This window comes from Patagioenas fasciata, chromosome 5, assembly GCF_037038585.1.
Source record: "Patagioenas fasciata isolate bPatFas1 chromosome 5, bPatFas1.hap1, whole genome shotgun sequence".
NCBI classification, from domain to species: Eukaryota; Metazoa; Chordata; class Aves; order Columbiformes; family Columbidae; genus Patagioenas; species Patagioenas fasciata.
The window spans coordinates 1566977-1589466 of NC_092524.1; the positions used below are offsets into that span (position 1 = coordinate 1566977).

The following is a 22490-nucleotide window of genomic DNA, read 5'->3' on the forward strand; positions in this document are numbered from 1 at the left end:
AAAATGCATTATTTGCAGCTCTTCGGTGCTTTAGAGGTAATGAAGGAACATGTGCTATTGGTCATTAGCGGGCTGCTTTCAGACAAGGAGACGCAAGGCTATGGAGAACCAGCATAACTAATTGTTCTCTGCAAACAACTTCAGTTTAATTGTGGCGTGAGCCTTCAATAATTAATTGGAATAAGTGTCAGTGCTTTCCTAGCAAAATGGAAACACTACCACGATGTTTTGTGTCTAGATTGTGTTAAATTAAAATATTTCCCTCCAAATGGATGCTCAAATTGGAGGTAAATCATTACTAACATTTCTGTTGCCTGTTCAATGATATTTTTTCCCAAATGAACTTGAAGAACTGAGGAGCTGCTCAAGTCAGTGATATATATAGAGATGCTATATGGCCCTGAATCTCTGAATTCTTTCTAGGAGCACTATTAGGTCTGTTCTTGCAAAGGTTTTGCTGAGGAACCCATCGATGAGGTCCCTTCATAAGGGCTGCGAGTGGGAAATACTAATAGCGGTTGTCTGCAGAAGAAGGGCCTGAGAAGGTTTGCAGGATGTGCAGGTCACCCTGTCATGAGAGGCTGGTTTATCCAAAATAAGTGACCTTGGCAACAGCAGGGCAGAATGTGACCATCAGGTCACGATCAGCTGGGACCTCAGGTGCAATTTGTGACCAAGAACCATCAGGAAGCCCAAAGCCGTGGTGGTGGCTCTGGGGACACGGAGTCCTGCTAGCAGCTTGTCATGGGCACACGTGTGTCAGCACATTACAGAGCGTGTCCCGAGCAAAACCTTCTTGGGTCGTCTTGTCTTTACATCTGGCGACCTTCTAATTTTTGGGTGCTCGGTAAGATGTCCAGGCTTTGTGTGGCAATCACTGAGCCCCATGGGGTGAGTTACGAATGCTCCCAAGAGAACAGTAGGCAAAGGTTTTTTAATGTTTAATCAAGCTGCACATTTTGTGTTTAATGAACTCTACAATTTCTGGAAGAACACGTAAGGACGCCGTTGCTTGTACAATGCTAACGTGAATAAATGTTATGCTTTAAAATAAATACCTTTGTAAACCGCGGTCTTCCTAAAAGAACCATAATGAATGAGCGCAATGGCAGCCAGTTTAAATCAGCTTTAAGCTGGCATGGAGTGAAATTACATAGAGCCTTTAATGCAAGTTTCTGATGGTGTTTTCATGAGAAGTTGAGGCATTTGCACAAGTTCTCTGGGAGATGGAGAAGGCGAGAGCTGAAGCCCTTTATTCTGCATAACTCAGAGGAGGGAGGAGGATCATTAACACACAGCAAAGGGGCTCATCGCTCCTTTCTGCTCCGTCCTGTGTGCGTCGGGACACACCAGAGGAGGCTGGACATGGTGCTTTAACAGTGTTTAGGGTAAAAAACACCCAGTTTTCCTCTCCCTGAGACACCTGGGAGTGTGATCACCGTAATCACCATGGGCAGCAGCAGCTGGGGCCCCCACCCACGCCCTCTACCCAGGGCTCAGGGCACTAGTTCAGCTCAGCCCTGGGTCTTCAACCACTTTTAGAGCTGTGCTTAGTCCTGGTCTACATTGCACCATGGAAACACCACGAATTAACGCAAAGCAAAACCCCCTTGTGTGCAAGCTGAGGATAAAGCAAGCTCTCAGGGAAGGTAAGTGTGATATTTTCTCTTAGGTTGTGGTTCCTATGGCCAGCTGAAAGAAATCTCGCCAGGAGCATTTATGTTTTGTTTGAACTATGAAAACAAAACCCCAATGTCTGAACTAATTCAGATGCAGCCACGTGCAAATGAACATTAAGTGACAGGTGACCCCCTCTGCTCTTTGGGGACCGGGCATCCCAGCTCTTATTGCTTATTGCTCTTATTGCTCTTATTGCTCTTATTGCTCTGCTGTCTTGAGGAAGAGCCGTCAGGGGGGAAATATCATTTACAACCACCCTGTGGCAAGAAAATAGCAGAAAAACAATGCCTCTCCCTAGCAAGTTATATGAAATCCCACTGAACTCCTTGTGGACAGGGAGAAATATCCCTCCCAGCTGCTGCTGCTTCTCCTAAAGCAGATGAGAGGTGCCAGATCACAGAACTTACTGCTCTCACCCCCTGCTTCTCCTTCCTTTCCTTAATTCTATGGCACATCCCCTGGAAGCAACTGAGATTATATTACTTTTCCTTGTACTCAACCCAAAGTGAGGTGTTTTTTTGGGTGTTTTTTCCTTCTTTTTCTGGGTATACCTTGCCAAAAGCCTCCAGTCCTCCTTGAACTTGCCTTGTAGGCATCACTGCTTGAGCCAGTGTGGCTTCTTAAGTAGCTTGAGGGGGAAATAAATACCTTATGAGCTTATTTTTACCACCCGCTATGATATCGCGTCATTTCACAGAAAGAAACAAACAAGGGGTGACAAGGAAATATTTATCAGAGGATTTTAATGACAGGATGCTTGTTAAATGGAGTCTCCATAGATTTTAAAGCGTGGTTGAGATTTGCTGTAAGCGCATGTGGTTCCTCACTCCTCCACAAGAGGAGTAAGGATTATTTAAAATTGGAAGAAACAGGAGTTTTATCAATGGGTTGGGGTCAGTTTGACCAACAGGCAGCACACAACTGAGTTCTTTGTGGTGGCTTTTCTGAGCGCGTCCTTGACCCCCGTGTTCCTCAGGCTGTAGATCAGGGGGTTGAGCATGGGGATGACGAGGGTGTAGAAGACGGCGGTGACCTTCTCCATCTCCAGCGAGTACCTGGAGCCCGGCTGCATGTGGCTGAGCCCCGCGGGGACGTAGAACAGGGTGACGGTCAGGAGGTGGGAGGTGCAGGTGGAGAAGGCTTTGTGCCTGCCCTGGGCAGACCTCATCCTCACGATGGAGAGGAGGATGTAGACGTAGGAGACGACGATGACGAAGAGCACGGACATGGAAATGGTCCCGTTGAAGGCCACGAGCAAAAGCTCACTGAGGCGGTGGTCGGCGCAGGAGAGTTTCAGCAGGGGGTTGGTGTCGCAGAAGAAATGGTTGATGACGTTGGGGCCGCAGAAAGGCAACGGCAGCAAGAAACACGTTTGGATGAGCGAGTTCAAGATCCCCCCGACGTAGGAGCCGGCCACCAGCTGAACACAAACCCTCCTGGGCATCGCGACGGTGTAGAGCAGCGGGTTGCAAATGGCCACGTAGCGGTCGTAGGCCATGGCGGCCAGCAGGAACACCTCCGTGGTCACAAACAGCAGGAAGAAGAAGTGTTGGGCGAAGCAGGATGAGTAAGAAATGGTTTTGTTGCCCACCAAGAAGCCCATGAGCAGCTTTGGGGAGAAGACAGAAGAATAGCAAAGATCGACGAGGGAGAGATTGCCGAGGAAGAAATACATGGGGGTGTGCAGCGGGGGGGTGGTTTTGATGAGGGCGATCAGCCCCAGGTTGCCCATCAGGGTGAGGAGATAAATGGCGAGGAAGATGAAGAAGAGAGGCCGCTGCAGCTCGGGTTCGCTCGTCAGGCCTCGGAGGATGAAATGGGTCAGCACGGAGCCATTGCCATGAGCCATGTTATCCTGCTTTGTAGTAACGTGGCTGTTGGAAGGAGGAAAAAAAGGGTGAAATGGGAAAAAGCAACAGCATGGCTGGCATGGGAGGCTGCTACCCCGAGGGCTCCGTTCAATCATTAATTAGAAGTACAAAGCTTTAATACTTGAGATAACATCTAACCACACTTAGACTCTCAGCAAACCGTCGCAGGCAGAGCAACTCACCCCAAGCCCTTCAGAAATGGCGTTTTGTCCTAATTCTCTTGATCACAGGGCTGCAATTCTTAAAAAAAGTGACTTTTTTCCTTTAAAAATTTAAAAAATTGAGCGCAGTATTGTACGATTTGGAAACTGGAGAGGGTGTGAGGGATTTGCAAGCTTGTCATCCCGTGTCACCAGGAGGCAGAAAGGGGGATGTATTGAATGTTTCCTGGGAGAAGATGAGCCGGGAGCCCCGAATCCCCGCCTGGGACCCAAAATCTCCTGCTAAATAGCAAGAATAACCTGATTTCTGTCAGTATTCTTGGTCAGGTTCCAGCGCAGAGGGAAACGTTCCCCCCAGTGTGGCAAATGGCAGTGAAACGGGGTTTATCACACTGAGTTTTGTACCTGCGCCAGCTCAACTATTATTGATGTGCTTTTCCCTGCTTGCCATAGGGAACAAGGCACTTTCAGGCAGCTCCTCGCACCCGTGGGGCTCAGCAATGAATTTGTACCTGATGTGTTATGTGTTTAATAGAAAGCTGACGGCTGGATTTGTGGGAATCCAGGAGGTGAGGAGGGAAAACATAAAAATCACGTATCAGAAGGCTCCTTCTAGCGGAAAGAAAAGCAGTGCCCTCATTTTCAGACCAAACAACACTTTAAATACAGTGGTTTTTTCTAATCAAGCCTCCCCAGTCCCAGCTCCTCACTTGCAGACATTGGGGATCCTTCACACGCCTGAGAGACTCTGGTGTAAATAGTAGAACGGGCATTAATTAGCAATAATATCAGAGTGACGAGCAGCAGTGGAAATCTTTGCTTAGAATAGAAAATGTGAGAATAACCCCAGGTGGCAGTGAAAATGCTCAGAAGCAGAGGCAGGCGGGAGCTGGGGTGGTACCTGGGGGGAAGAGCAGGGGCAGAGGAGCTTGATGTGAATTACAGGAACCAAACCTGGGTCCCTCCACACCATGTGGATCACCCCTCCAATTTCCCTCCTTCAGCAGGAGAAATGATTTCTCTGCAATATTCAGACCAAATGCTCTTGCATTTGAGTTACATTGTTGTGCTACAAACCCAGGTATTTCTCATTTTTTAACTTGTATCTCTGTAACAGGCAGAGCTTTCACTTTACAAATATTTCTGAGGTTCCCACACACCAGAAATAACTGGTCGGATATTTCCAGGCTGTGGCTGCAGCTCTTTTCCCTTCCACTAAATGAACTTTTCTTTTGAGCACATCCCCACGTACAAAAATCCACCACAGATCCACCCAACCCGAGCGCTGCAAACAAGGAATAATTTGGGGGCAGAAGCAGAAGTTTGGTTGTGGTTTTGTGACGTTTTTACCCCTTTTAGAGAACAAGCATTGCGGTTCCGCCGTGGCTTTGTGCGGCTCCACAGCACCGTCCTGCTCGTGTCTTCCCTCTGCGCTTTGTGGATGTTCAGGGCAGAAAAGCAGCTTTTAAAACGTTTTTCGCAGAGGTTTTGTCACAATAAGATGGTGCTGCACACTAAGAAAGCCGGAGGATAATGCCTAGAAATTCAGGCGTGTAAAAATATACAGCTCAGGTATTTTCTGCTAGTGAGTTCTTGCCTTGAGAGCAGCAAACTCGTAAGGTTGGATGCTGTGGGGTTTAATTTTACTCTAGATTTGAAGCCTAAGTCTGCAGTCCTGCGTGATATCACCGTCTGACCCACCTTCTGGATGCAGCTTTTGTGATTCCCACACAATCCTAAGGCAGAAAGAAGAAACAAGGCCACTTTTCCTTCATTCTTCCGATGGTTCCGATGCTTCCGAGGGAAGCGGCTCTTGCAGAGGTGACACAAGTGACACCGAGTATCGTGGCCCTGGATTTTCAACCAGAGATGATGCCACCATCCCCAAGGGCTTGTGCAAGGGGACGGCATCCGGGTTTATTTATCTCTTTGGCCATCGGGGCTAAAATCCCCTCAGTAAATCACAGCCGAGCGCTGAGGGATCATTAGAAACTCTCAGAAGAGTCTGGAAGAAGTTTGGACCCAAGTCCTGCCCTGCTCCGTTAATTGCACAAGGCTCATTAACCTTTGTTTGCTCTGCAGTGATGAATAGGGGGGCGGAATTTTCATCTACACCGAGCCACAGGTGGGAAAGGAGCCGAAAAAATGTGCTAAATATTGTTTAATGGGATGCCAGGGTCTGGAATTTGTTCTCCTCTTTGGCCTGTGTGAGTTTAGAGCTTCACTTAAACTATATATTAATAGTTTGAGCAGTCGAAAGTGTGAATGCTGGAACCAAGGCCAAACATGTACATAAATGGCTTTCTCTCCCTGTATGTGTAACAGGTTTTACAGTTTGGACTTAGAAAAAACTGATTTCTCAAGCTGCAGCTACAGAAAATGGTCCAAGGAAAAGCCCGAGACCGAGGAAACGCTCGTCCACCCCAAGGTATAAATCATTTATTCCAGTGTAACAGCGTAAGCTGAACCTACAAACACCAAACCCTGTTTCTGTAACCACACTTCTGATTTTACTTTGGGTTCATTAGAGAAATTCTATTAATTTAAGGGCTGGTTTTGTTTGTGTGCATCCCCTGAGAAAACATCGTTCCTTCCAGTAAATTAAAGGTACCTAAAAAGGCTGTTAAACTCTTTTGAAAGGTTTCCTCCTCTGTCTCATGCCTTGAGGTATTCTTTGCACCATAATAACATGATACATAATGGTGTGATGATAAATTAATTGCCGTTCGGGTCAGCAAGAAGCGGTAGGACAAAGGACTTTGCAATGGGGCTCAGGCTGAAGACAGTGAGTTTGCAGCAGATGAAGCGTCTGAACCACTGCGACTTCCAGGTGAGCATCAGAGAGATCTCAGCAACATATTTCAATTAATTTTAATTGATTAATTTGAGATGTGTTATCTTCATCATCCAGAACTCAAATTGTAGATTATCTGTGTATCATAATAGTGTGGAGCCTGCTATATATCCTACTATACAACACATAGTATAGCCTAATGTATAGTGTACGTATTGTGCACTAGCAGTAGTAGAGCCTTCTATGTGTTGTAATAGTGTAGGAGTAACTCACCCTGGAGTAAACGCGGGTGGAAGGTGCATGAGAGAGGAAAATGTGACACCTAAACCATCTGAGCAGGTGGAAAAACCCAGGTGGCTCAGAGTGACAAGAGGTGATGAGGATTCGGGGCTGAACGCACCAAGACTCGCAGGCAGAAACTTTGTTAAACGTAGAAAATACAGAGCAGGTGAGGAAACATCGCCCCTCACGGTCATTTTTCAAATGATTTTTGCATGCAGTGACTTCCTGGCTTTTCGGGTGCAGATTCTGCAAAGAGGATGCCGGGTAAGCAACAGTCGTGGTGATGCTTGCAGAGCGCAGACATCGATCCCAAAGCTGCAGCTGCCCTGGCTTCCTCCTGCCAAAATAGCTCCAGTTTTGGGTTTGGGATTAAGGTTAAACCAAAACCTGTGAAACCCACCTGACTGGAGAAGCAGACGTGTTGGTTTTGAGTGCTCAGCAACTCCAGAAGCTCCACACGCAGCACCTGCTGCTGTTCCTTGCGTGACATCTAAGAAAATTATCTGATGGGCCTTAAAAGTCTCAATTATTTTCACAATGTTAATTGAATTCCCCTGCGAAACAAGCCCGGCTGCTTAGCAGACTCACAGACCTTTGATGTCCACCAAACATCCAAAAGTTGCTGTTAACACCAGGATTAAATCTTGACTCTTCTGTTTTCAGGCCTGCGCTCGAGCCCTTGGCCGTTGTCACTAACAAATTTCCCTGGAAAACCGGGATTTTCTTCCTCACCTTCACCAACAAGGTTTAAGCCGCCTCTCCAGAGAATGAGAAACATCAGATTTGTGTATAAACTTTATTCTGAAAACAAAACCAAGCACATCGCTTTGACAAGAGGAAAAGACTATGCAAAATACACAATAAAATAAACTAAGACAAAAAGGGGGACAGTGTCATTCTTTCCTCAGCCTGGGCCCTGCCTTGGGTGTGCGACAAAGAGGATGGATCACAAAATCAGGGAGGGAACGGGTTTCTCTTTGAGGTTTATTAACAGTTTTATTTTTAACCATAAACCAGAACCTAGCAGCACAATCAGGCTCTGAGAGCTCTAAGCTCAGTCCAGCTGTTCTCGGCTTATGCACTAAGAGGGGGCAAACTTTTGCTGGAATTGGGATTAAAACACATTGATTTTCTTTTTGACACAAAGAGAAGCAAGTACACTAAGGGAGGGCAGAACCCAGACCTGATCCTTGTTAAAGGGAGACGTTTACCTCATTATTTCACATCTCCTCCCCAACTCTTACCCGCGTCACCCCAGTTTCTCCTTGTACCCGTTTCTTTTTGGGTGGAGCGTGTCAGGCAGAAAAATCCCTTTACTACCAGCTCCTGCTGCACTCCCGAGCTGTTAGAATTTGATTTTCTATTAATACATCAGAGACCGTGGCTGTGATCAGCATCTCTTTAACTGCCGGGTATCCTCTACTCCCTGTGGCCAAAGTGTGGAACTGCTGAACGCCGCTCCCCAGTTCCTCGCCCCCCAAAACCCCCAAACCGCCCTCGTTTCAGCTCAGTTCTCCCCTCGCTGCGTGAGAAGAGGTTTCTCAGATTCACTAACCTTGTTGTGAAGCACTCGAGCAACATCCTCCCTAGCGCTAACATGCGGGACAGAAAAAATGTTTGTTTATCAGCCTAAAAATGCCTGGTTAAAAATAAACCCCCCCGCGCAGAGGTTTGCGCTCACCCGGTTGGGTTATTTTCCCTTTTTGGCCTTGGTGGCCGTGGCATTATTGGTCTTGGCTTTCTTCTTGGCTGAGCCCTTGGTCTCGGGCTCCTTGCGCTTGGCCGAGGTGATGGAGCCCGTCACCTTGAAGAAGTCGTCGAGCCGGCCCTGCGTGCTGCCCTGCCGGCTCTTGCTCAGCCGCTTCACCCCGTTGCGGATCCGCTCTTCGTTGAACTGTTTTTCCCCACACATGAACTGGACGAGCTCCTCTTCGTTAGGCTCCGTCCACTTCAGCTCCACGGCGTCGGGGTCGACCACGTCGGGCTCCAGAAAGAGCTTCTGGGCCTCTTTGTGCAGCCAGTTCTCAGGTAGAGGGTATTTCTTGGTGTCGATCTGCTGGATGATCTTCTCGATGGTTTTGTGCTCCTTGATGAGCTCCACGGCACGCTTGGGCCCGATGCCGCGGATGCTTTCGCAGTAGTCGCAGCCCAGGAGGATGCACAGATCCACAAACTGCTCCCAGGTCAGGCCCAAGTCCTGCAGGATCCGGTTCAGGTGGAACTCCTGGATGGGCAGCTTCTTGGTCTCGCTGGCCGTGAGATGCCGCATCAGGACGGGGCTGCCGAAGGTCAGACAGTCCATGTCTTCCGTGGCAGCCGCATAAACCTTCCCGGCCTTCACCAGGGCAGCGCAACTGGCTTCTGCCTCCCCCGGCGCCTCCAGGTAGGGGATCCCCATCAGCGTCAGCAGCTTCTTGCACTCATCATTGTGTTGCTGGGTCACCTTGACCAGCCTCTTGCTGTACTTCTCGATGTTGTTCTCCTCTCCGGCCTCCTGAGCCTCCTGCAGGTGTTTCTCAGCCTCAGCCCGACGCTCCGTTCGCTTCGCCAGCTCCCCCGATTTCAGTTGGGGGGGTTTGCCGTCGAAGACGTAAACGGGTTTGATGCCGCTCTCCACCATGCGGATGGTGCGGTAGAACATGCCCATCAGGTGGCTGGTGGTCTCGCCCTCCTCGTTCTGCAGCACCTCGGCTCCCTGCCGCACGGCGATCAGGAACTGGTAGATGCTCATGGAGGCGTCAATGGCGACCTTGCGGCCGAAATATGACTTGATGTCATTCTCCCGGATGGCCCCGGGAGCCACGTCGGCAATGAGTTTGGCCAGGCCATGGATTCCCATCCTGGGGAGAGGAAAAGGGGGCGCTGGGGTCAGCATGTGGGGAGTTCTGGGCTGTGGGACAGCACCCAAGGACGGGGGACCAAAGGGAGGTGGCTAAAAACCATCAGCCCATGGGCTGCACTGGCTGCTGTCATCCTGCTCCCAGCCTCAGCCTCCCCCAGCCAACACTGACCCCTCGTCCCCTCCCTTCACCTCACTCTCCCCCAACTCACAATTATACCTCCATCCCCCCTCACCTCAGCCTCCTGCAGCCCAATATTACACCCTCAACCCCATCGTTATCCCCTCCGTACCTCAGCCTCTCCCATCACCCTCCCCTCTCCCAGCCCCATTGTGACCTTTCCCCCCCACCCCCTTTCCAGCTGTTTTTCAGCTTCACCATTACCCCCCACCCCCCATCACATCTCCCAGACGCAGCCTCCCCAGCCCTGCCATTATCCCCTCTTTTGCCTCCCCCAACACACCATTCCCTGTCCTCCTTCCATCATTCCCCCCCTTCTCCTCCCCTCTGCTCTGCCCTGATGAGGCTGCATCTGGACTATTGTGTCCAGTTGTGGCCCCTCAGTTCCAGAAGGACAGGGAACTGCTGGAGAGAGTCCAGTGCAGGGCAACAAAGATGCTGAAGGGAGTGGAGCATCTTCCACGTGAGGAAAGGCTGAGGGAGCTGGGGCTCTGGAGCTGGAGGAGACTGAGGGGGGACTCATTCATGGGGATCAATATGGAAAAGGGGAGTGTCAGGAGGATGGAGCCAGGCTCTTCTCGGTGACAATCAGTAATAAGACAAGGGGCAGTGGGTACAAACTGGAACACAGGAGGTTCCACTTAAATTTGAGAAGAAACTTGTTGGGGGTGAGGGTGGCAGAGCCTGGCCCGGGCTGCCCAGGGAGGTTGTGGAGTCTCCTCCTCTGCAGACATTCAAACCCGCCTGGACACCTTCCTGTGGAACCTCAGCTGGGTGTTCCTGCTCCGGGGGGATTGCACTGGATGAGCTTTCCAGGGCCCTTCAACCCCTGACACTCTGTGATTCTCACCTCAGCCGCCATTAGCCCCCCCGGGTCGCCTCATCCTCACTTAGCCGCCATTATTCCCCTCTCCCTTCTCGCCTCATTCTCCCCTCAGCCTCCATTACCCCCCAGACTCCCCCCAACCGCCGTTTCTCCCCGCTCCCACCGGCCGCCATTACCCGCCGCTCTCTCCCGCGCTCCAGCCGCAATGCCCGCCGGGAGCCGCCTGCAGCCAATAGCGAGCGGCTCCCGCTCGCCCCGCCCACATATCCCGGCGTGCCCCGCGCCCGCTCGCTCCTTTCCGCTTCCGGCGGCGGGAGCGGGAGGCGACGTGTCGGAGCGGAGCGGAGCGGACGGGGAACCGCGACCTGGCGACATGGTGGGGACCGGGTGGTGACAGGGAAACGGGGCGGCCACAGGGGACCGGGGCTGCCGTCAGAGGCCGGGAGCCGCAACTGGGGACCGCGGTCGTGGGCCGGTCCAGGCCCGGGGTCCCGCTCACCGTGTCCCCGCAGGAGCTGGAGGCCATGAGCAGATACACCAGCCCGGTGAACCCCGCCGTGTTCCCGCACCTCACCGTGGTGCTGCTGGCCATCGGCATGTTCTTCACCGCCTGGTTCTTCGTGTATCCCTGGGCTGGAGGCGGGAGGGAAACGGGGGGCGGGAACGGGGTGAAAATGGGGGAGTTGGAGGGAAATGGGGGGCAGGGGGCCCCCTCACCTTGGCCGCCGTTCCCACCTTAACCCCCTGGCCGCAGCTATGAAGTGACTTCTACCAAGTACACGCGGGACATCTACAAGGAGCTGCTGATCTCGCTGGTGGCTTCGCTCTTCATGGGCTTCGGGGTCCTGTTCCTGCTGCTCTGGGTCGGGATCTATGTCTGAGGCCCAGCCCGCGGAGCGGCCGGTACCGCCCGGGAACGTCCCGCTGCTGTGAGGTCCCGGGTCCCAATGCCCTGGGGGGTGTGGGAGGTGTCACTCCATTTCTTGTTCGCTTCCAGGTGTGGAGCCCCAGAATCTCGTTTTGTATTTCTTTTCTACTTCACCAACAAAACCTGTATCAGGCACGGACCGTTCTCTGCCAGCCCAGCAAACCAAACCTGAATAAAACTGGATCCGTGATGCACAAGGGTTTGTCTTTTAGATATTTTTTTTCTAAACCACTTTGATATCAGCAGCTGGGGATGGGCCCCGTGCTTATCACAGATTTCCACATCTCTGTATGCCCAGTTTCTGTGTCACCTCGGGCAGCCAAACTCTAGGAATTAAGCACTTCCCACTTCTTCCTAATCCTGCCCCACCTCCCTAAGCTCGACCTTTGTCACCGTCGTGTTCCCACACCCTTTTTTCTGTCAGGATCTGCCTGTTCTCATCCCGAAACAGCAGCTTTGTGGTGCTCCCTTTATTTACGCCTCGTTTATTAATGGCGTGCATAACTATTTTTAGAGGTAGCTATGAGTTTGTAGCCCGGCTTTTCAAAGCCAAATCTCAACATCTGAAATTCAACAGGTAAAGTCCTCATTTGTTTGGGAAGGAAGTTTTCCCTCTGAGATGTAACAAGTGCTTTATTTTACTACCTGTTGGAAAATACGCCCCGTAGCAATCGCAGACCTGCAAACTCCTGCTGATTAATGACACTGCGGTTCCTCCGTCTCACGGGAAGCACTTTTATAACTCCTGAACTGAGAAAAACCTCTTATTTCATAGGGAGGAACGTGCCAGGAGCCGCCCTTGGATACAAAGCAGTATTTATATATTTATTTATACGGGCATATTTACCTCCAGCATAAAACAAAGTCTAAATAAGCCAAACAAAAAAAAAACAAACCCAAAGTGAGGAATCCAGAGATCCAGCACTCAAAATTCAGCAAAATATAAATATAAATCAAAAAAGAAAGGAGGGAAAACCACGCTTGTTCCCCACAAATAAAAACCGATAATCAATAATAACCTGCTACGAATGCGACTCTACAAACTCGCTGGCAATATACAGTGATTAAAGCTGTGACAGCAACATTTAAACCAAACAAATTAGTGCTTTACTTGTTGTTTTTGCTTAATTCTCGCAGCGGTGGCGTAGTCTCTATTTACAGGCTTTAAGCTCTAGCGGTAGGACAGAACGTTTGCGAATTTGCTTTTGAAACAAACTCCGAAACAGCCCAAGTTTGGCCTCATTTCCACGCTCCTTTCCTGCCAAGGGTGGCGAGAGAGACGATGAAGCGTCGCATTTCCAGCGAAAAGGGCGGATTTGCCCCAAACTCTGGCTCAGCGCTCCCTCCGTCCCGTGCAGGGTGAGGCCTGATTGTTAATTCTCATGTTACTGATTGGGGATGGGGAAATGCATCTTCAGTTTGGGCCGAAACGCCTTTTTTGGGGGGGGAATCGATGCAAACGGCTGTTTCCGCGGGTGCAGAAGCAATCCTGCGCCTCTTTCATCGTGACAAAACCCTTCGGAGCTCCTCGCTGCGCAGCGGCTGCTGGAACTGGCGTATGTTTTGTGACACATTTGAAGACAAAAGATCAATGTGATATTAGATGCTAAAATCTGCATTTTCCCCTCTTTTGGTGGCGGGGATTGCCGTCAGCCCGCGGCTGCGCAACAGTGCGCGTGGGTCAGGCCGGACCTCGCGCTCGAGTTGTTCCTAAGTGACCTGGCCACCGGTTTTGAGGCACACGGGGGGAACCCACCGGTCCCTTGCAGTCCCGTTTAGCAGAAAAAAGGCACTAAAAGCTGTTCCTGTCGCCCTTCAGGCACTTGGTTTGCCGGGGGCATCGTAAACCCCATCGCAGGGACACCCGAGAGGTTCCATCTTCTCTCGGGCTGCGGCTCCCGGTGCGTTTCTGGCGATTTGATTGATTCTTCCCCCTCCGGATGTATTTTTGTCCCCGCAGTGGGACAAGATGTATGTGTGGGGGGGGTCAGGGACAAAGATCTGACCTGAAACCGCCCTAAAAACAAAGCGGTTTTGGCAGCGCAGACACCGCGTCCTGCCGGTGTCACAGGGAACCACCGAGCTGCGGCCGCTTCGCTGCAACGAGTTCTGAGCTGCGGTGACAGGAGAGAAAACTGTCCCCAGAGAAGGGACAGGAGGGTCCCCAGAGAAGGGAGAGGAGGGTCCCGGAGGAAGAATTTCTCTGGATTAAAAAAAAGTACAGCTCAGACCTCAGGACCTGGTTTAGGCTCAGCCTCCAGAAACGCCGATGTCACCTGGAACCGGGTCTGGCACGTCCCAGCTGAGCTTGACGCGGAGCTCAGTGACCGCGGCGGTTTCCTGTGCCACACGCACAGCTCAGAAGGGACAGGATTACGAGACCCATTTACACGGCTTAAAAAATTAACAAACAAATACAGTTCAGTAGTTTAGCAAGTTAAGAACTTGTAACAGTAAAATACCCCAAATAGACTCAACAAAACCGCTTTGCAAGTGACGAGGGCCTGTTCACTGCTGTCCCCCCAGCAGGGACCCAATGACCGGGGATGTGGTGAAGTCACCTCGGTGTCCCCAGCTGGGCTCTGCTGGTGGCCTCGCTCCTGCACATCTGGGCAGAGGTGGCCGCGGTGACCCGAGAGCCGACCAGGCGGCTCCGCACACGCTGCCAAATATTAAACGGGTCCCATGGCGTGAACGCAGGTGATGTTTCTCCCGAGTATCCCCACGCGCGGCGTGGCCTCCGCAGCAGCTTTCGGGGGGTTCTGGAGTCGATCCGTCCAGATTGGAGATGATGAAAGCGAAGAGAACAGCGAGGAGGGGACAGACAGGGCTGACGTTGAAGCTGCGCCCTCTCGTGTCCCCAGAGGACAGTCCGGGGTCCCCGGGGGTCTGTGGGGCCAACGGGAGGAGCAGCAACTCCAGTGTACGACTTCCAGTAGGACCAGGCACAGCGGCACCTTTTCCAGGCCAAACTCCAGCATTTTGCGCTGGGAAAAGGGCTCCAGTGTCGAGCACATTCCAGTGTTTGTGAAGAAACTGGCGTGGCACAACGGGGACCAGAACGGGACGGAGCGACCGTCCGCATCCGGTCCGGTGCGGTGCTTCTAAATCCAGTGTCACGAGGGGAGGGAGAATCGACAGGGGACACAAGCATCCCCATAAAGGGACAGAGAGGGCTATTTGGGGTGGTGTGGGATGGTGCAAGGTGACCCCCGGAGGTCCAAGGGGGCCAGTCGTGGTTTTTTGTGGTTTATGTCCTACGTTCTGCGTGCGCTTCGGTGCTGGTGGCACCGGCCGCGACCAAACCAGCTCCACGTCCCACGGGGAGCCGGGGGCGAGCGGAGGAGGGTGGGCGGGAGTGTCCCCGGTGTCCCCAGTTCCTCTCTCCGGTCCGAGGGCGCTGGTGCTGCCGGGACTCACTCACAGAGCCAGTAAAACTGGAAATAATAGTCGGTGAAAAGGCGTCCCAGGTGCTCCGGAGCAGAACTGCAGTTGGCTTGGCCCTGGGAGAGACAGAAAAACAGCTCGTAGAGGGGACTGGGACACATTTGGGGTGTGAATTATGCGCTGGGGCAGAGAAAAATCATCCCCCCGCTGTCTGTGTCACTGCAGGTGTTCAAGAGTACATTTCATATTAAAGCCGCCTTCTTGATACAGTCAAGGTTTTCACCTTAAGGCAGGGGTGTCAAACTCATTTTCACCGGGGCCACATGAGCCTCGCGGTTGCCTTCAAAGGGCTGAATGTCATTTTAGGACTGTATAAATGTAGAGTACTTCCAAAACCAAAATTAATCTTCTATCGGTCTTTGAGAGGATATTTTTCATCTGTTTTTAAAAAAAGTTAGCTTTGGTAGCCAGTAAGCATAAAACTGCCCATTTATAATTAGTTAAATGTATTTGCTATTTAACATAATGAGAGAGAAAAACACATTACCCGTTTGGTGGAGTTTATAAACACGTAGGCTGGTAGAAAACAGCACAGTGCTAGAACAAGGATACCAGTAAACCCAACTATTCTGGGTTTACTAGTACACTCAAAACATTCTAACCAGAGAGCCGAGCTGCCTGTGTCACTGCGGAAGGTGACAGCTGTGACAGGGCTCTCGGCACAATGTGGCCGCTAAACCTGCCATGGGGAACGGTTGGACTCGATCTTTTCCAAGCAGAAAGGGTTCTGTGGTGGCATCGCTCTCCTGCTCAGCCCCGGACAAGAGGAAAGAGGCAGGAGGTGCTGGTACTCACCGGCTGCGCGATTCTGAAGTGGTAGGTGAACTCCTGGAAAGCCAACATGACCAGGGGCCAGCGGTGCGTGGAGTCCTGCAGAGGAGAGAGGGGCTGAGTTCTCCCTGTCGAGGAGCCACAGCCATGTGCTGTTGAGGGGGAACAACGTCCCCAAGGGCAGAATGGAGCTGGCACAGAGGGGCGAGGAGAAACTCGAGGGGAGAAGGGTGTGATGCGGGTTCCACATGCACAGAGCTGCAAAATCCCGGCTTCCCCCAAAGAGATTTCGTTGGGATGCGTTACAGCCCGGTGTGCGATCCCCACCCTGGGGCTCGTGGGGAGGGGTTGGGCGGGATAGAAATAAAGGATCACAGAATCATTTAGGTTGGAAAAGCCCCTCCTTGAGTCCAACCGCTCCCCCACCCCTGGCACCTCCCCATGTCCTGAGAACCTCATGTCCGTCTGTCCAACCCTCCAGGGATGGTGACTCCAGCACTGCCCTGGGCAGCCTGTTCCAATGCCCCACAGCCCTTTGGGGAAGAAATTGCTCCCCAGATCCAACCTCAACCTCCCCTGGCACAACCTGGGGCCGTTTCTCCCTCCCGGCGGGCTCAGGGTTGCTCTGGGATGGATTTATTTTCTGAGCTGTACCTGTGCGTCTGCGGCATCGCTGGAGCTGTTGGTGCTGGCGCTGTCCTGGCACGGGTCGCTGGAGATGAGGCCACAGAGGGAGACGGACACGGCGGAGGAGGAGCTGGGGAGAGAAGAGACACTGACACCCTGCTGTCCCTCGCAGGGACACTGCGGCCACACAGCCCAGGGGACTTCAGGGGGACCCAAACAGCCCAGAGATGAGCCCTGCGCACTCACTTCATCTCCAGGGTCAGGTTGGTGTTCACGGCCGTGAGCTGGCTGATGGGGATGCGGTAGGTGACGTTTCCAGCCCTGGGGACACAGAGAGAGCGTCAGAGCTCCCCGCAGCACTTCAGGCAGCTCCGAGATGGCCAGGCCAGGACCCAAAATTTGTCTTGGGCTCGGACTTTAGAGGGAACGGCTTCCCAGGCTGCTTCCCGAGGTCAAGCACGTCACGAAACGCAATTTTGGGAAGGACTCGGAGCCCCAGCTCCTCTGGCCGAAAAGCAGCACAGGGTGAAGCAGAAAACAGCCCGAGGCTCCAGGAGCAGCTTCCCCCGGAGCCTCCGAGGGGCTGCAGCCCCGGCCCCGCTCACCTGCACGTCCCGGCGGCTGCGCAGTGCTGGGGCTGGATGGGCAGGTCGATCTCCAGGATCCGGATGGAGCTCAGCACCGGGATTGGCCCTGTGGGGAGAAAAACGGACTATTTAGGAACAGCAAAGCGACGGCAGCTGGGGAGCGCTGGGTGGACTCAATGATCTTGAGGGGCTTTTCCAACCAAAGTGATTGCGTGACTCTATAAACCAGCCCTAACGCCATGGCCAGGCGCGGGATGTGCCCCAGGCTGTGCAACCGCTGGGCACCAACGCTTCCCTCTGCCGCCAGCACAACCGAATTTGTGCACTTATTCCTCTCCATCTGATACAGAAATGGCTGAGCAAGCCAAGACGGGGGTAAGAATGGAGATGCCGGTACAGCAGCCTCAGGAGGGAACCAGCAGCTGGTTTATACGGTCAGAAAGGGCAGTGAGGAGGAGGAGGAGGAGGAAGGGCAGGGCTGGAGGGTCAATCTGGCTGCACTGGGAGAACTGGTGGCAAACAAACGGCAGCGGGGGACGCAGCGAGATCCAGGTGGTTGAGGAGAGAGGCCAGGACCCCGGTGCCGCTGCAGGGAGGGGAGCAAACCGGGTTCACCTACCATCCGTGCCGGGCTGCTCGGGGCGCGGCCGCTCGCTCGCCGGCTGCCGGGGGCTGCGCCGCGGCCGCTGCCCCAGCGCGGAGCTGCTGCGGGGGAGCCAGAGGTGGGACACGGACTTGGCTTTGGCCTGGAGGTGGGTGAAGGGCGCGGAGGGGCTGGCGGCGGGGCTGCCGAAGCTCTGAGACCTGTCAGGGGTCTTGGGCCACTTGGCGTAGGAGGCTGCTTTCCCGGCCATGCCCCTGGATTTGGCTTTGATGTTTGTCACCGGCTGCAGGGAGGTCTGGCTTTGGTCTGAGGAGAAAAAGGGGGAGAAAAGTGGTGGTGAGAGGCAGAGAGAGGCCGGCAGCACTTGGAATCACAGAACCACGGGGTGGTTGGGGCTGAAGGGCCCTCTGTAGATCCCCCAGTCCATCCCCTGCTCACGCAGGGTCACAGAGCAGATCACACAGGGTCACACAGCAGATCACACCGGGTCACAGAGCAGATCACACCGGGTCACAGAGCAGATCACACAGGATCCCAGGGGTTTGAATGTCTCAGAGAAGGAGACTCCACACCCGCTCTGGGCAGCCTGGGCCAGGCTCTGGCACCTCCCAGCAAAGAAGTTTCTGCTCATGTTCACATGGAGCCTCCTGTGTTTCAGTCTGTGCCCGTTGCCCCTCACCCTGGCATTGGGCACCACTGAACAGGGTCTGATGCACCCTCTGACACCCACCCTGAGCTATTGATCCCATTGATCAGATCCCTCTCAGCTTCTCTTCTCCACTCCACAGCCCCAGCTCTCTCAGTTTCCTCATCACAAAGATGCTCCAGACCCCTCAGCATCTTTGTAGCTCTCGCTGGACTCCCCCCAGTAATTCCGTGTCCTTCTTAATCTGCAGAGCCCAGAACTGGACACACAACTCCAGATGTGACCCCAACAGGGCAAAGGGGGAGGATTCACCTCCTCGACCTGTTGACCGCACTCTTCCTCACGCACCCCAGGTACCATTTGCTTTCTCGATCACACAGGCACGTGATGGAGCAAACAAAGCTGCTCCTGACCTTGTGCTGGTGGTGCTGTGGACTCAGCAGTGCGGAGCAAACCCAACGCGTTTTGAAGGGTCCTTGTCACAACGTGCAGCGGGAGGAGAGGGGGTGAGAGGGGCTGGGGACACGAGGTGGGACAGACACAGCTCAGCGTTGTACCAGCCTCTCCGGGGTGTCTGGACCGGTACTTACCCGTCCGGTTAGTGGCACGAGTGGGACTGGTCTCAGAGGGGACAACAGAGATGTTGGTGGGAGCAGCGGAGCAGCAGACGGAGAAACACGGGGGGCTGAAGCAGGCGAGCACGCCGGGACCGGGTGAGATGAAGGATAAGTCATGTGTGTCCTTGGCGACTGCGGGGAAACAGCAGGGACACGTGGAGGGACATGGAACAGGAGCAGCGCCAAGTGTCCCCAACATCCCTCCCGCAAAAACGGAGCCCCAGCATGGAAAGAGAGCAGTGCCTGGCACGGGGGAGCAGCCACGTTCACCACCCCGCGCCACGGCCCATAGAATCATTTTGGGTGGAAAAGCCCATTGAGATCATCGAGTCCAATCGTTCCCCCACCCCTGTCCCTGCCCCATGTCCTGAGAACCTCCTGTCCGTCTGTCCAACCCTCCAGGGATGGTGACTCCAGCACTGCCCTGGGCAGCCTGTTCCAATGCCCCACAGCCCTTTGGGGAAGAAATTGTTCCCCAGATCCAACCTCAACCTCCCCTGGCGCAACTTGAGGCTGTTTCCTCTCATCACTTGTTCCTGGGGAGCAGAGCCCGACCCCCCCCGGCTCCAACCCCCTTTCAGGTGTTTGCAGAGATGGAGCCGCCACCGTGCCCTCCTACCGTGGTGCGCGGGGGTCCTGCCACCGGTTCCGTCCGAGGCGGCCGTGGATCGCACCAGCTGCGTTTTATCGACGTTCTGGTTCGACCTGAAACGCAGACAAACGCGGGTGAAAACCTCCAGCACGGGGTTCAACGGGGTCACTGGCAGAGAGACGCGGCGATGGAGCAGCGCAGGGGTGAGGAGCAGAGGCTGCAGCGAGCTGGGAAAAGAAAGGCAGGAGAGAGGCAGCAAGGCACGGAGACAGCGAGGACAGCCAGAAAATGCCCCAGCAGATCGTGTGGCAGCCCCACGTCTGGCAGGGTGAACCCCGACGGTTCACAGGACACCAGCCACACTCCCTCGACGCTCGTGGTGGCACAGGGTGCGCTCAGTGCGTTTGATTCCCAGCCGCGGTCTCCGGGGTGGATTTATACTCTCTGATCTCAAAATATTAAGCCATAACGGGCTGCAGGCGCTCACCATCCCTTCCGGGAGGTGCCCCTTATCTCTCGGAGACAAACTGTTCCTCGCTTGGTTGTGCTGAGAAACGCGCACCATCCCACCCAGCTTCACCCCACGCCATCTCGGTGGTTTTGCTGCAGCTCCGCGGCTCAGGGCTGGGGCAGATGTGGAGGGAGGAACCCCTGCCCGGGGCTGCTTTCTCCCCCATCTGCACAGGAACCCTCAGCAACACGATTTCTGGGCACCCGCGACTGCCTACGGAGATGCGGGATAAACCCAGGAGATATGGGATAAAGCCAGGAGATATGGGATAAACCCAGGCGCTCTCCTTCACGGGTTGCACCTGCCCGCTGAGCAGGAATTTGTCCTGAGTTCCTACCACAGACGTGTAAGATTTTACCTGCCCAGACCCCCCCCAGGCCCAGGAGCGGCTCAGTTTGACCAGCCCCATGTTTTCCTGGTCCTGTGCCCACATCTTGTCTCTCCCCTCTGGTTTCTCACAGATAAACGGAGCTTTCACTCATTTAGAGAAATCAAAACACTTTGTCACCTGCCAAGGCTTCTCTTATTACATTTATTTCTGTTTCTAGTGGGAGGACGCACAATGCTGGGTCCCCTGGGTGGGAATGTGGGCACCAGCCTCTGGAATTCACCCTCAGCCCAGCCAAAACCCTCCCCTGTCCCTCATGTTCCCCCACTGCCTCTCACCTGCCGGGCTTTATCTTGCAATTCCTTCTTTAATAGTTTCCTATGGAACGCCCCAATGTGGAGCTCTTAAAAGAACAAATTAATTGCAGTTTCCACTGCTTTCTATGCAGGGTTTTATTCAAAGAAAGACAGGGATGGTTTGTTTTTCTTTTAAGGGACGTATTTTGCAGCAGCCCTGCAGATCCCTTCATCGGGGGGCTTTACCTACTTCACTCAGCTTTCTCTCCTCAGGACCTTTCCAAACATCCCCAGCACTGATGGCTCATAAAAATAGATAATTTTGGGTGTTTTTCTGTCCTGTACTTGAGAGTGACCCCCCCAATAAAGCTCCCTCATATACGAAGAGAGGGTAGGAACAGCGCTTTGGCTAATTCTTCAGAGTCTTCAGCATTTCACATACTCCCTCCACTCCTTCCAAAGCTCCTGCTTTGCTTGTAGCATGTAATTTCTTTATTTAGTTTTGGACTAATTGGTTCTTCAATCTCCTAATCCTAATTTCCCCTTCCTGACCGGGTCTGTAATCCTTCTCTCTGGACTCCCACTTGCTGAGATCTATTCACATCCCTTTCTTTGCTTTCAGTTTAGCTGAAGGTTCTTGGTTTTCTGCGGTGCGGATGGAAGAAAGAAGAGGAATTAAGGGATGCAGCAATTAAATAGCGGGATAAGGAAACAGTAACATACCGTGGACATAGAGCGACCGGCACCCCAGGGCCCCTGTGCCGAAAGAGGGCCAGGAGACAGGCGGTGGGCACGGCAAAGGAGCTACGGGGCACGGGACGGGCACGGGGAGGACAAAGAGAAATTACACAGGATGTGGAAGGTAATGGGGATGAAAAGACAAGAACGGGAAAATCAAAGAGAAAGCGGAAAGAAAAACGGGTTGGATGAGAGGTGTAACCAGGAGAGGAGGGAGAGAAACAGGAAAGGAAGAAGAGAGAGAGAAAAAGAGACTCGTTATCTGGTACCGCGAGCCCCCGAGGAGCGAAACGTGCCCGAAGTGACGCTGGGGCCGTTCCCCCAGTGCTCGATCCACACTGAAACCACCGTTTTCAGAGGAAAACCCCTGCCCAGAACAGACTGGTCCAGCCCCACTGCAAACCGTGGGGCGACGCTGTTTTACGTTCAGAGTGGCCACGAACGGCTTCGTGAGCAGCCAAACAGCGGGATACGTCCTTTTCCTCCTCTGTTCCTCACTTTTCGCTCCAGGTAATTAAAGTGAGACACGTTACAGCTTGACTCCCTGGAACTGTACTCAGTAACCCCACAGCGGGTGGTTTTTGTGATTCAAACCCCCTCTCCCCGGTCACCGCATCCCTCCCACCGAGCCCGGAGGCACCAACCCCTCGATATCCACCAGATCCTCCTCGCTGCGCAAGCTCAGCACGTAGAGCGTGGACATGGACACCACACTGGAAGAAAAACAACAGAGAGAAAGGTACGGGCTGAGGACGGGCACGGGGCAAGGGACGTATTGAGGGACTGATCTGCTTCCGAATTTCAGCCCACGAATGAAGCCGTAAGGCTCACGTTCCCTCGCCGCACAGCCCCGGGATGGTGTGGGGCGAACCGATGAGCCGGAGACCTCACCTGAACGCCATGATGACGACCAGGGCGATGATGGTGCCCTGCAGGAAGCGCTGGCTGATGCAGGCCTGTTCCGGGACAACCGATGGGGACTGCAAGAGTAAAACACCCCAAAAATACATTCCAGACTTCATAGCGCTTCAAACTTCGCACAGAGCCCAGCCAGCCCATCCCACACTCAATTCCTCCTCCCTTGCAAACCCTGAACCCCGCCAAGCAGAAGCCAGAAAACATCTTCAGTAGGGATGGAGCAACAAAAGAAGGAAAGATCATGAA

At 53.3% G+C, this 22490-nt stretch overlaps 4 protein-coding genes across 8 annotated transcripts in view; 1 reads left to right on the forward strand and 3 right to left on the reverse strand.

The window, feature by feature from the left end:
- Positions 1-2472: 2472 nt before the first annotated feature.
- LOC136101822 (olfactory receptor 5J3-like) lies at positions 2473-3548 on the reverse strand. Its single transcript, XM_065838299.2, has one exon. It carries the CDS (start codon positions 3527-3529, stop codon positions 2561-2563), a length of 969 nt encoding a protein of 322 aa, XP_065694371.1. The 5' UTR covers positions 3530-3548; the 3' UTR covers positions 2473-2560.
- A 4022-nt stretch (positions 3549-7570) lies between these two features.
- On the reverse strand, positions 7571-10857 carry FEN1 (flap structure-specific endonuclease 1). The gene is made up of 2 exons (XM_065838976.2): positions 10811-10857; positions 7571-9628 (listed from the first exon to the last, which is right to left on the reverse strand). Exon 2 carries the CDS (start codon positions 9625-9627, stop codon positions 8479-8481), a length of 1149 nt encoding a protein of 382 aa, XP_065695048.1. The 5' UTR covers position 9628; positions 10811-10857; the 3' UTR covers positions 7571-8478.
- A 57-nt stretch (positions 10858-10914) lies between these two features.
- On the forward strand, positions 10915-11759 carry TMEM258 (transmembrane protein 258). 2 transcript variants are annotated; one of them, XM_065839065.2, is made up of 4 exons: positions 10915-11010; positions 11147-11256; positions 11389-11563; positions 11632-11759. In XM_065839065.2, the coding sequence occupies exons 1-3, from the start codon at positions 11008-11010 to the stop codon at positions 11513-11515; spliced, it is 240 nt and encodes a 79-aa protein (XP_065695137.1). In that variant the 5' UTR covers positions 10915-11007; the 3' UTR covers positions 11516-11563; positions 11632-11759. The 2 variants fall into 2 exon arrangements, with proteins under 2 accessions (XP_065695137.1, XP_065695138.1); XM_065839066.2 differs by having other exon boundaries at positions 11389-11537.
- Positions 11760-12361: 602 nt separating this feature from the next.
- MYRF (myelin regulatory factor) overlaps positions 12362-22490 on the reverse strand; it is a 53595-nt gene continuing 43466 nt past the window's right edge. For 3 of the 4 annotated variants that reach the window (XM_071808714.1, XM_071808716.1, XM_071808715.1), the window contains exons 17-27: positions 22218-22306; positions 21971-22039; positions 21312-21392; positions 19481-19566; positions 18835-18993; positions 17614-17904; positions 17013-17100; positions 16654-16728; positions 16435-16537; positions 15805-15879; positions 12362-15065 (exon numbers count right to left, since the gene is read on the reverse strand). In XM_071808714.1, coding sequence (XP_071664815.1) covers positions 14979-15065; positions 15805-15879; positions 16435-16537; positions 16654-16728; positions 17013-17100; positions 17614-17904; positions 18835-18993; positions 19481-19566; positions 21312-21392; positions 21971-22039; positions 22218-22306 — 1203 coding nt within the window. In that variant the 3' untranslated portion in view covers positions 12362-14978. The remainder of the gene's footprint in view (positions 15066-15804; positions 15880-16434; positions 16538-16653; positions 16729-17012; positions 17101-17613; positions 17905-18834; positions 18994-19480; positions 19567-21311; positions 21393-21970; positions 22040-22217; positions 22307-22490) is intronic. The other variant, XM_065838901.2, reaches the window with a different exon arrangement.